Source organism: Hemitrygon akajei, chromosome 5 (assembly GCF_048418815.1).
Source record: "Hemitrygon akajei chromosome 5, sHemAka1.3, whole genome shotgun sequence".
NCBI classification, from domain to species: domain Eukaryota; kingdom Metazoa; phylum Chordata; class Chondrichthyes; order Myliobatiformes; family Dasyatidae; genus Hemitrygon; species Hemitrygon akajei.
The window spans coordinates 46,484,311-46,500,430 of record NC_133128.1 but is presented as its reverse complement, the minus strand read 5'-3'; the positions used below and the strand labels follow the sequence as shown (position 1 = coordinate 46,500,430).

The following is a 16,120-nucleotide window of genomic DNA, read 5'->3' as shown; positions in this document are numbered from 1 at the left end:
CCTTTTGATTTTGAATGACGTGTTTTTGACGACTGAGTGTTGACTCTGTCTGCAGCAGCTTTGCATCTGGCTGACAAATGCTATTGTCAGAAGTATTACTCATGCAGGCACGAATAAAACCTGACCACATTGGTTGACTGGTAATCACTAGCCAATGCTACCGGTGAACAAACTTCCCTTTGTTTATTTTTCTCCAGAATTGATCATAACTTGGTTTTTACTAAAGCAGCACAACAGCATGGCTTAACACCAGATTTCAAACTTGAAAGTATATGAATCCTCAGTAAAGAAATGAATAGAATGATGAATGGTTGCTTGTTGGGATGAGAATGCTTCAAGCTATTGTTTTCCATAGCGTTGTATGACGTGATGAAGAGGACAGCATGACATCAGTGTCTGGACTAATGGCAGAGCACAGTGCGTGGAAGCCTCCACAGTTTTCCTCCAACTGCAGTTTTAATTGCCTCAATTCAGGGGCTACTCATTTGCAATTCAGTTTCCAATTTTTCAGTGCAGTTAAAATTAAAATTACACTGTGAACAGTGTGGAGGCAGCTGGATTATGGTTGTATTTACTCTTGTTTTCCCCTTTGTATGATAATTACAACACTTATCTTTTTTTGCAAGTTAATCTCTCTGTTAAAGTAGAATTTGGAATGAACATGCCAGATTAACATTGCTCGTAGCAAGTTTCTATCCTATGTCCTCTTTCTGCTTAAAAGAGGGAATTGAAAGTGAAATGTCCCTGTGGGAACACGAAAAGCTATTCGCTCATCTGTAACATTAATGTATTCTTTCCAATGTTTTTTATTCATGGTCAATGCAAAAGTCAGTTTCTGTTGGTAACTCTGCACTTCCTATAATCTGAAGTTAAATCTTTTTATAGGAAGTAATTCAGGATGGCATGACCAGAAGGCAAACAGTACAATTTTTTTTATCATTTTCAATGAGCATTGAAAATAACGTAGCCAACCCATGATGTCATGTCTGCAAGCAAAGAAAAGTGGAAACTCTGTAGCTCAGCCTAAAAATTTAAAGCAAGATTAATCTACAGTAAGATTATACAACAATCAAAATGGATATTTTTTTAAAAAATGAGTTAGCATTCTCAAAGCAGTTTACTTAAAACAAATCCTGTCATTATTACCAAGGCTCTAAGGAGGTAACATCACCAGATGTACAGTGGGCAGCTTCTGCTCAAATCAGATTCAGTAATTTTTCTATTATATTGATCAACAGTAGAATAGTAATCAAGCTGGCTATAATTCTAAAAATATAAACATTATTTTTGCTGCTTCAGTCAGTTTGAAATCACAGTGTTTTGAAAAAGGTTGCTTTTGAGTAATGAATGCTATGGTTATCATCTTCCAAAGCCTTTATTAAAAGAGGATTTGATTACTGGGGTAGGGAAGTCAAACTGCAATTCTGCAATTGTACAAGGCCTCTGGTGAGACTGGACCAGGAGTATAGTGTTCTGTTTCTGCCTCCTTACCTCAGGAAAGATGAGCGTGGCATGGAGGGAATGCAACAAAGATTCAATAGACTAATTTCAAGTATGGGGGAGGGAGGTAGGGTTTGTGAGGAAAGACTGAATAGTCCGTGTTTTCTGAAGTTTAGTAGAATGAGAGGGCTGTCATTGAAACACACAATTCTTGAAGGATTTGACAGACTTGATGCAGGGAAGAATCTAGGACTGTTGGCCATAGTTTCACAATTGGTGTATTGCCAGTGAGATGAGGAAATTGTTCTTCACTCCATGGTTGGTAATCTGTTGGAATTCATTATCCTGAAGGGCCATGGAGAATCAACCATTGTGCTCATCACAAAGCGGATTGATAAATTTTTGAATTTTAAGGAGACCTGGGGATAAGGCTAGAGAGTGATGCTGAGGTAACAGGCCAGCCATGATCGTAATAAATGTCAGAGAAGGTTCATAGTGCTTGTTGGCCCGCTCTTGTTCCTGTTCCATTTCTTAACCTTGTACATTCTTAGTTATTATTCCTTAATACTACCAATTGTACTAATGGCATTTTATCTTCTACAGAAAGTAGTTTGAATGTTGCCGTTACCAGTAACACCACCAAGGTTTTGGAGGGTGAGATGCTTCAGTTTTTCTGCAACGTCCATTCACTAATCAGAAACCACAGTCGACTCTCTGTCACCTGGCAGTTAATAAGTAAACGGGGACAGGCCAGGGACATCATCAGCCTGGACCAGGATGGGACCCAAGTTACGAATACGTTCTATCAGAGGCGTAGCGCTAGCGGAGGCCTCAGGTTGCTCAAACAGCAGCCAGGTTCCTTTACGCTCCAACTCCACAATGCAGCAGTATCAGATGATGGAGCATACGTTTGTACAGTGGCTGAGTGGACCACAAATATGGTTGGAGACTGGCAGCGAATTGGAAAACAATCTGCTCGCACTGTAGCAGCGGTTACTCCCCTTGGTAAGTGCCTGCGCCAAAACCCCAAGAACTGAAAGCTTTCTGTCCTTTCCTCTAGTTAGTGTCTGATTGTACAGAAGTTAAACTGTTTTTGATTATACCTAGATTTTCTAGATCAATGTGTTGACTTGGGAGCAGACTATTTTGGCATTAAGCGATGAGAACAGGTTAACTGATAGTTAAGCAGGTAAGCTCCCTTTAGAAGAGGAAACAATAATATGATAGAACTTAAAAAAAGATGGAAGTGACTTTGATTAATCCGAAATTTAATCAAAACAAATGAAGTTTTACAGCGCTGGCTACAGTACGATGATGACAAGCACGCAGTGGCAAACTTTTTCAATAATTAACGACGAATGGTCTCGGCCTGAAACGTCGACAGTGCTTCTCCTTATAGATGCTGCCTGGCCTGCTGTGTTCCACCAGCATTTTGTGTGTGTTCAAGAATTAATACATAGTTTATCACCAATATACATACCTTTTTGTCACATAAAAACCTAGCAGGAAGTATTGGCCGACAGTGATTCACAGAAGTTGGTATAAGGAACTCCTGGTGATTATTTTGCCGAACTCATTGTCACTTGTTTCATAACCAACTGTGAATTTTCCCTGAGGTTCCAGGCAGTGGGTGGTGTTGTGTTTTGTAACTCCAAAACATAAAAGTAATTGAAAGAAAAACACAGAGCCAGGAATAACATGTCTTTAGTTTCAGTTTACTAAACTGGTGAGATGAGCACATAAGAGGTGGTGGCATAATGACGTGAGTTATTCAAGTACTTTTAGATGTAACCCGTAATGTTTTATGTAACAACAATCAATGTCTAATCAAACAACATATTTTACAATATTACTCAAATATTACTGAAGTATTGCACAGCACTTAGCTATAAACTCCAACTCAGCACAGAATGCATCTAAACTTAAATATATAACGGCGGTATTAGTACAACTACTATGTAGCCATACACAGTACAGTAAATTTTAAATTATCCCATTCAGGCTTAAAGGATTTCTTACTCTTGTGGGATATCTTTCCTGACAAGGATGGGGATGACTGTGCTTGGCAGGTGAGACTTGTGACTGTGAAACAACCTCAGGTTCTGGGGTCTGCTCCCTACTGGTGGTAGGAGTTGACTCTGGGACTGCAGCAAGTGGTTCTGACAGCTCTAGGCATCTTTCTTCTCTAACAGTGGATTCTGCTCTCCTCAACTGATTGATTGATGTGCCGTGCCGTCTCCAGATGATATCAGACGCAATCTGGGCTGTGTAGGAGAATGGTCCAGTTCTGTCCATAACCTTTCCCAATACCCATTTTTGATCACTTCTGTAGTCCATTGCCATGACTGCTTGTCCAGGAGTGAAACGTCAAACCTCCTTGTTTGAGGAGCTTTCAGTTAGTCTCAGCTGTTTGTCCTGCATCCTCCTCCTGAGATTGTGTTTGAGGAAATCCAAACATGGGCGCAAGGGACAACTCAGGAACAGTATGACTGGTGAATTGTGGGCTGTGGGGTGTTCTGCATTGTAATACACAAGGAGGAAATTAGCAGTCTTCTGATTCAGTGTCAGTGTAGTGTGTTCTGCTGACATTGCCCGCTGTGTGTTCTTCAGACTCTGAACATACCTTTCCGCCAAGCCATTTGTAGCTGGGTGGTATGATGCAGATGTAATTTGTCTTATTCCATTCATTTTCAGGAATGACTGAAACTGTTTCACAACAGACTGTGGTCCACTATCACTGGTTAAGTGTTCTGAAACACCAGTCCTTGAGAAGAGACTTCTCAACACATCATCATTGTGTGAGGCTGCAGTGGAGACCATTGTGAAAACCTCTGGCCTCTTTCTACCTGGATCCACTATGACAAAAAAATTCGCGCTCATGACGGTCCGGCAAGATCTACATGAGTCCTCTGCCAGGGCAATGCAGGCCATTCCCAGAGATGAAGAGTCACTGTTCTTGGCATCTTCTGGAAATGTTGGCATCCCAAACAGTGCTTGGCAAGCTGCTCGATCTGCTGATCTAACCCAGGCCACCAGACAAAGCTTTGAACCAATGCTTTCATTTTAACTATGCCTAGATGACCAGCATGTAACTTCTCTAACACTTTAGCTCTTAGCTTGTATGGTACAACAACTCCCAATCCCTACATAAGGAAATCTCTGCCAAGGGCAAGTTCGTCTGGGCACTATTAAAAGTGGGGGAAATATTCAGGTCATTTTGGGTGATGTTGAATTTCCTTTTGGATCACCTCTCCCATAGGTACACTTATTGATTTGTGTTAGGGAGAATACATCTAGAGGAGTGCCCTCTTTTGTAAAGTTTCAGGTATTTCCTTTCCCAAGGGTAAATGGGACAATCCATCAGCATTTCCATGATTAGTCATCCTCTTGAATTTGATCTTGTAATTGTGTCCTCCAAGAAACAGAGCCCATCTCTGCATTCATGCTGCTGCTGTTAGTGGAACACCCTTCTGTGGATTGAAAATGGACACCAGTGGTTGATGATCAGTGAAGAAGGTAAACCCTCTCCCGTACAGATACTGGTTGAAATGTCTTTTCCAGACTCAAGGGCATTCTATCAGTCTGTGTGAAATTTTCCTCTGCTGCACTAAGAGAGCGTGATACAAAGGCTATAGGGTGTTCATTTCTACTACTCATAACATGTGGCATGACTGCATAGGATGAGGCATCACAGGCAAGCTTCACTGGACAATGTGGATCATAATGTCTGACGTCACTATTTCCTGTACCTTTTTGAAAGGACATCTCACACTGCTTTGTCCATTGCAACTCCAACATGTCTTGTAGCATTGGAGCAACCACCACTGCTTACATTTTTCTCAGCATACTTGTGCATTCTAGTGTGTCAACTGTGTGACGCTTGGTTTAAAGACTTGCTGGCCTGGGCTCTGTGCATAATTTTCTAATCCTTGTAACACTGTCTTGAAATATTGGAGATGTTCCTTGTCATCCTCACTGGTAACAATGATGTCATCCAGGTAACACTGAGTGCCTGGGCAACCTTGTAGCACCTGGTCCATAGCTTTCTGCCAGAGTGCAGGTGCAGATGCTACTCCAAAAATAAGCCTAATATAGTGATAAAGTCCGCTGTGAGTGTTCATGATGAGAAACACTTTGGACTGTTCCTCCATCTCAGCTAGGTCCACTTCATTCAAGCATTTTCCTCCAGGAAGATTTTCAAAGATACCCTCTAAAATACTCTATTTTACCCTTGATGTTTGAGTTTTCCAGTGCCGTCCTTGAACACTGCTGTGGCATCATCCAGTACTTAATTCACTTTCAGTTGACTCTGTTGCGGGGAATGTGGCTTGCAAATGATGGATGGATCTCCAATCAAGTAATAGTTCTCTCTGCCAGTCACGACCCTACAGTGCTGACCCTCATGTTTTTACCATATTCAAGCCCAATGTGGCTTGTTGTTATATTTCATTGTTGTGAATGTCATACTCTTTTCTCCAAATAATTTCTTAGTTGGATATCTGCAGGATTTAGTTCAGACATCCCACTCAAACTCATCTTATGGAATGACCGAAACATCTGTGCCAGTGTCTAATTCTATTTTAATTAATTTGCCATTCACTTCTGGTGTAAGCCGTATTGCTTGTCTATTGTTAGTGTTCATATCGTAAATCTCAAGGCTATCCGGTCCTGTGTCACACACATCATTATCAGATTTTTCATCAATAGCATCAATTTCATCAATAGCTCTTTTTGAAATCGCGATGACTTTTTAAAATCTTTTTTTCATCTTTTTTTCTTCCCTGTGCAGTCCATTTACTTTTGTCTGCTGGGCATGCTCTTTGTATGATCCGACATTGTTGCATTTTCTGCAAGTTTTGCCCTTAAACCTGCATTGGTCTGGTGTATGTGAGCCCCTGCCACAAAGGCAATACGATTTGTTGGGCCAGGCAGGTTTTTGTTTACTCAGCAGGTCGGGCAGCATCCGTTGAAATGAGCAGTCAATGGATGCTACCCGATCTGCTGAGTTCATCCAGCTTGTCTGTACATGTTGATTTGACCACAGCATCTGCAGTGTACTTTGTGGTTAGGTTTCTGTTTAGATGTTGCAATTTTGTTCTCACTCACTTTCATTTCTGACTGCAATTCAATTGCATCTCTGTTTGCTGTTTCCATAGATATAGCAATTTCAACCTCTCTTCTGAATGAGTTGTGCTTCGGTTAGGAGCCATTTTTTATGCTTTCTTGCAAGATTCCACAAACTAAATGATTTGTCAATGCATCATTACGGCCATCACTGAACTGACAGCCATGTAAGCTGAAATGGACTCCCCCTCCTTTTGATTCTGCTTGTGAAACCTAAAGTGTTCTGCAATCAACGATGGTTTGGGTTCTAAATGTTCCTGCATTACTTTCTTGAAATCAGCAAAGCTCAGTTCATCCGGTTTGACTGGAAGAGACAAACTTCTGAGCAAACCGTATGCTTTTCCACCTAATGCACTCGGCAAAATTGGGACTTCCTTTTCATTGGCTACTTCATTTGCTTCAAAATACAACTCAATTCACTCAGTATACTATATCCAGTTATCATTTGTGCAATCGAACGTGTCTTTCTTTCCAATGTAGCTAGTAATTTCTGTTTTTTTAAAATTTATGGTCATTAGCACCCCGTACTCTTTGTTACTGAATCCATGAATTATGTCCATTTCTACCTTTTTTTAACTTGTCCATCTATGTCCCTTCCCAAAGATGCACTTGCTGTGTTTTTGGAAACTAGAATGTCTCACTGCTCATTTTTTAAACTCAAATGTCTCGCTACGCTTCAACAGGTAAGTAGTCATTTTGGGTTCATTTAAAACTTCTTTGTTGGCACTGTTAAGTTTTGTAACTGCAAAACAGAAAACTACTTGAAAGAAAAACACGGGTGACCGGTGATAAACTTATGTACGTAGTTTCTTTACTTTAGTGAGGCATGTACAACAGATGTGGTGGTGTAATGACGTATGCCATTCACGTACTTTTACATATAACCAGTAATTAATTATTTAAAACAAACAATATCTGTACAATATTACTGAAGTATCAAATATATATAACAGGTGGGAATGTGTGGGAAGGATAGTAGTGAGAATAAGGAAATCAGGTAAATATAATTTCTGGTGGCCCCAAGTAATATCACTGAAGAAGGAAAAGTCTGTTTAACACTTGATTTAATACGTACCCAGGCCTATCTGAGGACTAGCCATGGTCAAATATTCTAACTAAGTGTAAGTATGAAGAATGACTACACAGCCAAGAGAACGTATGTATGGGTGCTTTGAGGAAGATGTAGATGAGGGATTTTAGAGAGAACAGGCAAAAGATCTGTTAACCTTTTGTGGTTTGAAAGGAGAGAACTGATCCTTTGATTCCCAGCACTAAATACTCGCAGCCGTGTTTTCCCTCAGTTCTAGTCACATTCACATTAACTTCACCTGACGCAAGGCTGTGGAAGTGAGGGTAATCTTGGACAGTATTCTTACGCCCACCTTTGAATTTCTTACCACAGTCTATTTTGATTGTAATACTATGGAGGTTGACACAATCACGTTTTTTGATTACAGAAACTGGTTTCAGTGTTACTGCAATAACGCGAACACCTTTAGTGATCTACAACAACACGTTTGAACTCCAGTGTTTCATCAAGCCTAACTATCCACCTCAAGTGTTGGTATCTGTAAAGTGGAAATTCCAGCCTAATGAGTCTTCTAACAGCTATGACATCGTCACATTTGGCCGTGACACTTCTATCACGTGGGGAGAGAAGGCAACGCATTTTAAAAGCAAAACAACGATAATAAAGACATCATCCAACAACATCCGCCTGGCTGTCTCTAAAGCCAGTAACTTGGAAGCAGGAAAATACGAATGCATTGCAGAACTGTGGCATCAAAATCAAATGGACCAATGGATGATGAAAATCAGTAAATCTTCAAATATTCTGGAGGTGAAGGTTAAACCTCCAGGTAAGTGCCTTGGCTGCTTTATTCATTTACAGAACTACTTAGTAAGCATAGTCTCGTCTTTCAGGCACCCTGTCTATTTGTTGTGCTATATGGGCTATTCAACTTTCTAAACAATCTGTCTCTCATCTTACTAACATTCTGCAGCTAAGAATATTTTCATTGTCTAATGTGACTAATCCTTTAGACCGTATATTTTCTGCTAATAATTATAAGCTTTTAATACCACAGAGCTCTGCATTGTGCTCCGATTACATTTCACATCCATGTTTTCACTGAATGCATCATATTTAACAAAAGACGTTTTAGGTTTTATTGTCATTTTAACACCCTTCTCTCTCTGAGAATTAGCAACTACTTACTGAGATAGTTCACAGGCTCTGGGTATCTTGCCCAGGGACACAATGAAGTGTTGCATGATCATATTTTCCCAAACATAACAGGTGCACATTGGTTGTTTGTCGGCCTTAGTTTTTTTTTAATTGATTCTATTGTAGTTCATTGTTTTTCTGTGAAAGACTGCAAGAAAATGTATCGAGGTCGTACTGTATATGCCGACATGTATGTACTTTGATAATATATTTACTTTGAACTTTGATTTCCAGTAGAATCTGGATGATGATGCACTTTTGAACTCATCATTTTTAAGGTTGAAACCATGGTAGTCAATTTTCAACCAGCAAACTTGCAAAGTGGCTATGTTAGTTTGGTTTATTTCAGTGATTGACAGATAACACTGGCCAGTGCACTGGAAATAATTGGCCTACTCTTCCTTGATCGTACTTTGGGATCTGTAATATCCACGTGAAATAGTAGGCATGTCTAACCAAAAAAACAACGACCTTGACTCCCTCACTACAGCACCGCAATATCAGCCTTGACTCCACAGCTTTCTGAATTAGAAGTCGAGACTAACCAAGCCAGCAATATCAGGCAGAATTCTCACCTCAACACTGCTTCTGATCAACTAACTTGGTATGACTCATTGGGAAAACTACTGAGCCCCCACACTGTGCTTGCTGGCGTTTTGTAAACTTGTGTTTACTTTTAGACATAAAGTACAGTTTGCCTCAAAACATCATTCCGTTATCATGGTACCGTGATAACATTATCGTGTTATCATGATTCAGTTCACAGATCATTTTGTTACATCAGCTAAATGCCCTGGAGCCTCCATCTTCATGCTACATTGGTGAAGTTTCTTATCAGCACTGTTGGACATTATGAATTTCAATGCTATCAGTCATGGTTGATCTCCCTGTTCCTCAATCCATAGTTTAAACATTATATCTCTTTCTCCTTCTTTCTATCTCCATCATCTCATCTGAAATGTCAATGATCCTTGAGATGAGAGTTAACTTTATTCAGATTATTGTGTGAAGAATTGACTGTTGCTTGTGACCAGTAATATTCTTGAGGTTGCATCTCAGCAGTAACTATAGTCTCTGTGTGTCAGAAGCAGTGAAGGTTCAACTTTGAGCCATTCATAATGCCTCACTGGACATTATTTCCTTGCACAACAGGAACATCTGCTGCTAACAGAAACAATTTATCTCCTTTTGTTTGTCTAGATCTTTCATAATTTCAAATATCTTTATCAGATCCATTTCTCTGTTTGAAAACTAACCACCTCAGCTTCTCTCATTTAACAGCTTTTCTCTCATCTAAAGTTATCCCCAGAATTAACTACTAGCTCCTTTCTCCTTCAAAATACCTTTCCCACACAGACCTGGATATGTGCTCTAATTGAGGTGAATCGGTGTTTTATGAAGGTTCATCATGTCTTCCTGGCTCTCGCACTCCATGCCTCTCTGTAAAGCTCAGAATACAAACTGCCTCTGAAACACTTTGTCAATTTGCCCCGCCACATACTGTACTTTGTGTAATAATGCATACATGACCTTCGATCTCCCAGTTCCTGTGTTCCTTTTAGATTTGTGTCCTCTGGTTTGTACTGACTCTCCTAATGTCCCTCGCTGATACTTAACAATAGAGTCATAGAACACAACAGCACAGAAACAGACCCTTTGGCCCATCAGATTTATGCTGAACCATTAGTCTGCCTAGTTCTATCAACATGCACCCGGATCATAGCCCTCCATACCCCTCCCATCCATGTACCTATACAAATTTCTCTTAAATATCAAAATTGAGCCTGCATCCACCACTTGTGCTGGCAATTCGTTCCACACGCTCACCACCCTCTGAGTGAAGAAGTTCCCCTTAAATTTTTCACCTTTCATCCTTAACCCATGATCCCTAGTTCTAGTGTCACCCAACTTCAGTGGAAAAAGCCTGCTTACAGTTACCCAATCTATATTCCTCATAATTTTGTATAACTCCTACAAATCACCCCTCAATTTTTATGTTCTAGGGAATAAAGTCCTAAGCTATTCAGCCTTTCCCTATAACTCAGGTCCTCAAGTCCAGGTAACATCCTTTTAAATTTTCTCTGTACTCTTTCAATCTTATTTACATCTTTCCTGTAGACAGGTGAACAAAACTGCACACAATACTCCAAATTAGGCCTCACCAATAGCTTATACAATTTCCAAATGACATCCAAACTCCTGCACTCAGCACACTAACTTATGAAGGCCAATGTGCCAAGAGCTTTCTTTACAGCACCATCTACCCAGGACACCTCTGTTAAGGAATTACGGATCTGTATTCCAAGATCCCTCCGTTTTCCCAATTAGGGTTTGATTGCCATGGAATCCTAAAAATTGAGGGTACTGCTTAGTTCGTCATGCCTAATCTGGGCTTTTGAAAGAACCACTCTAAATAATCCTACTCTCCTACTTTTCTCCTGTTAGCCCTGAAGAAGTAATACTCTGCGCCCAGGTCTGTGCAAGTGAATGCTTCTCTTTAGGTAATGACAAAGTTGTAAGAATCCTGAAAGCTGGTTTTTGTTCTCTCAAATTCATCCTCACGCCCTGTCAATGTCTAAAACTAGGAACAGGACCCAGTCGTAATCTGCATATTAGATAGGAAGAGGGGTTTGTGCCCATCTCACACTTCCTTACTGCGCACCTGCCTTGAAAACTCCAGAAATACCTTGTAATTCTGAGAACTACACCTTGCTGGAGGCTTTCTGGAAAATACTATCTTCATAGGTCTATGTATTCCTAAAAATCTTTGGCAGCCTTGTGAGGTTGAATCAGGTTGATTACACAATGGGATTTTTAGATTCTTGACCCAAATAACTGCTTCTCCATTCATGGGGCATGAGCCAGTTCCCAGGAACTGCTGGGACCTCTTGGCAGCATTACAGCAAAGTCTTCCCTTCAAATCTGGATTCAAAGGTGCATTTAATGTCAGAGAAATGTATACAATCTACATCCTGAAATGCTTTTTCTTTGCAACCGTCCAAGAAAACAGAGCTCCCCCCCCCACCACACCAGCAAAAAATAAACATTGGCGCCCCCACCAAGCACTCAAGCGTGAGCAAAGCATCAACAAAGACACAGACTTGCAGTTACCCCAAAGACTACTCGTTCACCATTAATTTGACATACCACAAGCGCTCTCTCTCTCTCTCTCTCTCTCTCTCTCTCTCTCTCTCTCTCTCTCCCCCTCTCTCCCCCTCTCTCCCCCTCTCTCCCCCTCTCTCCCCCTCTCTCCCCCTCTCTCTCTCCCTCCCTCCCTAATAAGGGAGAAAGAGATGTCCCTGTTTCACAGCAAGAGGGGAGACAACTCGCCAGAATAGGGAAATTACATGGATTTAAGGGACTTTAAAAAAAGCAAGAGGTAATACGGAGGTGAAATACAAGCAAATAAACATGAGGAGAAATGAAATGATTCCTGAAATGGTTAAGTGGAGATCAAAGAATGAAGAAATAAAAGATGTATATGAAAAATGCGTGAAAATGAAAAGAGCTGGCTGTTAAACCAATGGAGAGGAAAGGATGTAAAATCTGTAAGAGTGTATAAGATGCATGGAATTAGGAACCAGCCAGGACAATAGGAATGAAAATGGGCTGGTTCTGTAACAGGCAAATAATCCCCTTCACCATCTATCAGTCTTGATATTGACTGTTTTTCGCTGCACTCCACCCCCAGCTATTGAGCTCCTTGATCATTGCAACTACTGTTTTTTATACTTCCCACCAGATTAAATACAACTCCAGGCCGGGTCTTCACATACTGCGATTGTGACTTCCATCTCCCCTTCCCCCACCACCACTCTGCAATCCCCTCTCCCTCAGATCCCATCATCAGCTCCTGGGCTCTCAGAGGCTCCATCTTCCTCTCACCCCAACCCTCCCCTCTCCACCGACACCACCAGCCTCCCTAAACCCTCTGATCCCATCTCTCATCCATGCCGGGTCTTTACCATTGCCTCCGACCTTCAACCCTCTGAGGCAGAGCGCTCTGTCCTCAGTAAGGGCCTCACCTTTGTCCCCCTTCACCCACACCTCAGCGAGTTCCATGTAGGCCATGATGCCGAACTCTTCTTCCGCCGGCTCCGTCTCTGCGCTTACTTCTTTGGCAAGGACTCTCCTACCCCCCACTGATGACCCCTTATCCCGTCTTCAACCCTCCTCCCCTTCATGGACACCCTGCTCTGGTCTTCTGCCTGCTTTGGATCTCTTTATTGCTAATTGCTGAGGGAACATCAACCGTCTCGACTTCACCACACAGTGTTCCAATTCCAACCTCACTCCTTCCGAACGCTCTGCTCTCCACTCCCTCCGCACCAATCCCAACCTCACTATAAAACCTGCTGATAAGGGGGGGAGCTGTTGTTGTCTGGCGGACTGACCTCTACCTGGCCGAGGCACAGCGACAACTCTCTGATACTTCCTCTTATTTACCCCTTGATCATGACCCCACTAAGGATCACTAGGCCATTGTCTCCTATACCATCACCAACCTTATCAGCTCTGGGGATCTCCCATCCACTGCCACCAACCTCATAGTTCCCACACCCCTCACTTCCCGTTTCTACCTCCTACCCAAGATCCACAAACCTGCCTGTCCTGGTAGACCTATTGTCTCAGCTTGCTCCTGCCCCACCGAACTCATTTCTGCATACCTGGACACTGTTTTATCCCCCCTTGTTCAATCCCTCTCCACCTATGTTCGTGACACTTCTCATGCTTTGAATTTTTTCAATGATTTTAAGTTCCCTGGCTCCCACCGTCTTATTTTCACCATGGACGTTCAGTCCCTCTATACCTCCATCCCCCACCGGGAAAGTCTCAATGCTGTTTGCTTCTTTTTGGATTCCGGACCTAACCAATTCCCCTCTACCACCACTCTCCTCCGTCTAGTGGAATTAGTTCTTACTCTCAATAATTTCTCCTTTGGCTCCTCCCACTTCCTCCAAACCAAAGGTGTAGCCATGGGCACCCGAATGGGTCCCAGCTATGCCTGCCTTTTTGTTGGCTTTGTGGAACAGTCCATGTTCCAAGCCTATACGGGTATCCGTCCCCCTCTTTTCCTTCGCTGCATCGACAACTGCATTGGCGCTGCCTCTTGCATGCATGCTGAGCTCGTTGACTTCATTAACTTTGCCTCCAACTTTCACCCTGCCCTCAAATTTACCTGGTCTATTTCTGACACCTCCCTCCCCTTTCTTGATCTTTCTGTCTCCATCTCTGGAGACGGCTTATCTATTGATATCTACTATAAGCCTACAGACTCTCACAGCTACCTGGACTATTCCTCTTCCCACCCGGTTTCTTGCAAAAATGCTATCCCCTTCTCACAATTCCTCCATCTCCACTGCATCTGCTCTCAGGATGAGGCTTTTCATTCCAAGACAAAGGAGATGTCTTCCTTTTTTAAACAAAGGGGCTTCCCTTCTTCCACCATCAACTGTGCTCTCAAACGCACCTCTCCCATTTCCTGCACATCTATCCTCACCCCATCCGCCCACCACCCCCCGGATCCAACGTATAATTCTCCGTAACTTCCGCCACCTCCAACGGGATCCCACTACCAAACACATCTTTCCCTCCCCCACTTCCTGCTTTCCGCAGGGGTCGCTCCCTATGCGACTCCCTTGTCCATTCATTCCCCCCCACATCCCTTCCCACCGATCTCCCTCCTGGCACTTATCCTGGTAAGCGGAACAAGTGCTACACCTGCCCTTACACTTCCTCCCTCACCACCATTCAGGGCCCCAGACAGTCCTTCCAGGTGAGGTGACACTTCACCTGTGAGTCGGCTGGTGTGGTATACTGCATCCAGTGCTCCCGGTGTGGCCTTTTATATATTGGTGAGACCTGACGCAGACTGGGAGACCATTTCGCTGAACACCTACGTTCGGTCTGCCAGAGAAAGCAGGATCTCCCCGTGGCCACACATTTTAATTCCACGCCCAATTCACATTCTGATATGTCTATCCATGGCCTCCTCTACTGTCAAGATGAAGCCACACTCAGGTTGGAGGAACAACACCTTATATAGATAGATAGATAGATAGATAGATACTTTATTCATGGGGAAATTCAACTTTTTTCCAATGTCCCATACACTTGTTGTAGCAAAACTAATTACATACAATACTTAACTCAGTAAAAAATATGATATACATCTAAATCACTATCTCAAAAAGCATTAATAATAGCTTTTAAAAAGTTCTTAAGTCCTGGCGGTAGAATTGTAAAGCCTAATGGCATTGGGGAGTATTGACCTCTTCATCCTGTCTGAGGAGCATTGCATCGATAGTAACCTGTCGCTGAAACTGCTTCTCTGTCTCTGGATGGTGCTATGTAGAGGATGTTCAGAGTTATCCATAATTGACCGTAGCCTACTCAGCGCCCTTCGCTCAGCTACCGATGTTAAACTCTCCAGTACTTTGCCCACGACAGAGCCCGCCTTCCTTACCAGCTTATTAAGACGTGAGGCGTCCCTCTTCTTAATACTTCCTCCCCAACACGCCACCACAAAGAAATACCGGCTGGGTAGCTTCCAACCTGATGGCATGAACATTGACTTCTCTACCTTCCATTAATGCCCCTCCTCCCCTTCTTACCCCATCCCTGATATTTTTAGGTTTTTTTCCCCCTCCTTTTTTTTTCTTTCTCTCTCTCTGCCTGTTCTCCATCTCCCTCTGGTGCTCCCCTCCCACTTTCTTTCTCCCTAGGCCTCCCATCCCATGATCCTTTCCCTTCTTTAGCTCTGTATCCCTTTTGCCAATCACCTGTCTGGCTCTCAGCTTCACCCCACCCCCTCCGGTCTTCTCCTATCATTTCGCATTTTCCCCTCCCCCTCCTACTTTCAAATCTCTTACTATCTTTCCTTTCAGTTAGTCCTGATGAAGGGTCTCAGCCCGAAACGTCGATAGCGCTTCTGCCTGTAGATGCTGCCTGGCCTGTTGTGTTCCACCAGCATTTTGTGTGTGTTGCTTAAATACACCCTTCATACATCTACACCTTTGATTTCACCCATGCAATCTCCCTTGATAGCTACTCCTAACATGCCCATAGTTCCCATCATTTTCTCTGGTGAATTAATATAAAACTGTTTAGAATCTGAATTAATTAAAATTATATTTTCATGTCTAACAAATTATTCATAAATCGATTAATATTACATTTTTAATCTCCATCCTACCCAAGATCAAGTTTCCTTGATACCTAACTGGAGAAAATGATAGCTGTTATGTTAAACAGAATGCTGAATACAAATGCAGCACAAGTGAATCTGCAGATGCTGGAAATAAATAAAAACACAAAATGCTGGCAGAA

The 16,120-nt window shown here is 42.3% G+C and overlaps 1 protein-coding gene across 2 annotated transcripts in view; it reads left to right on the top strand.

The window, feature by feature from the left end:
- LOC140727734 (immunoglobulin superfamily member 3-like) overlaps positions 1-16,120 on the top strand; it is a 193,558-nt gene that overhangs the window by 141,204 nt on the left and 36,234 nt on the right. For both annotated transcript variants that reach the window (XM_073045438.1, XM_073045439.1), the window contains exons 5-6: positions 2,044-2,445; positions 8,022-8,423. In XM_073045438.1, coding sequence (XP_072901539.1) covers positions 2,044-2,445; positions 8,022-8,423 — 804 coding nt within the window. The remainder of the gene's footprint in view (positions 1-2,043; positions 2,446-8,021; positions 8,424-16,120) is intronic.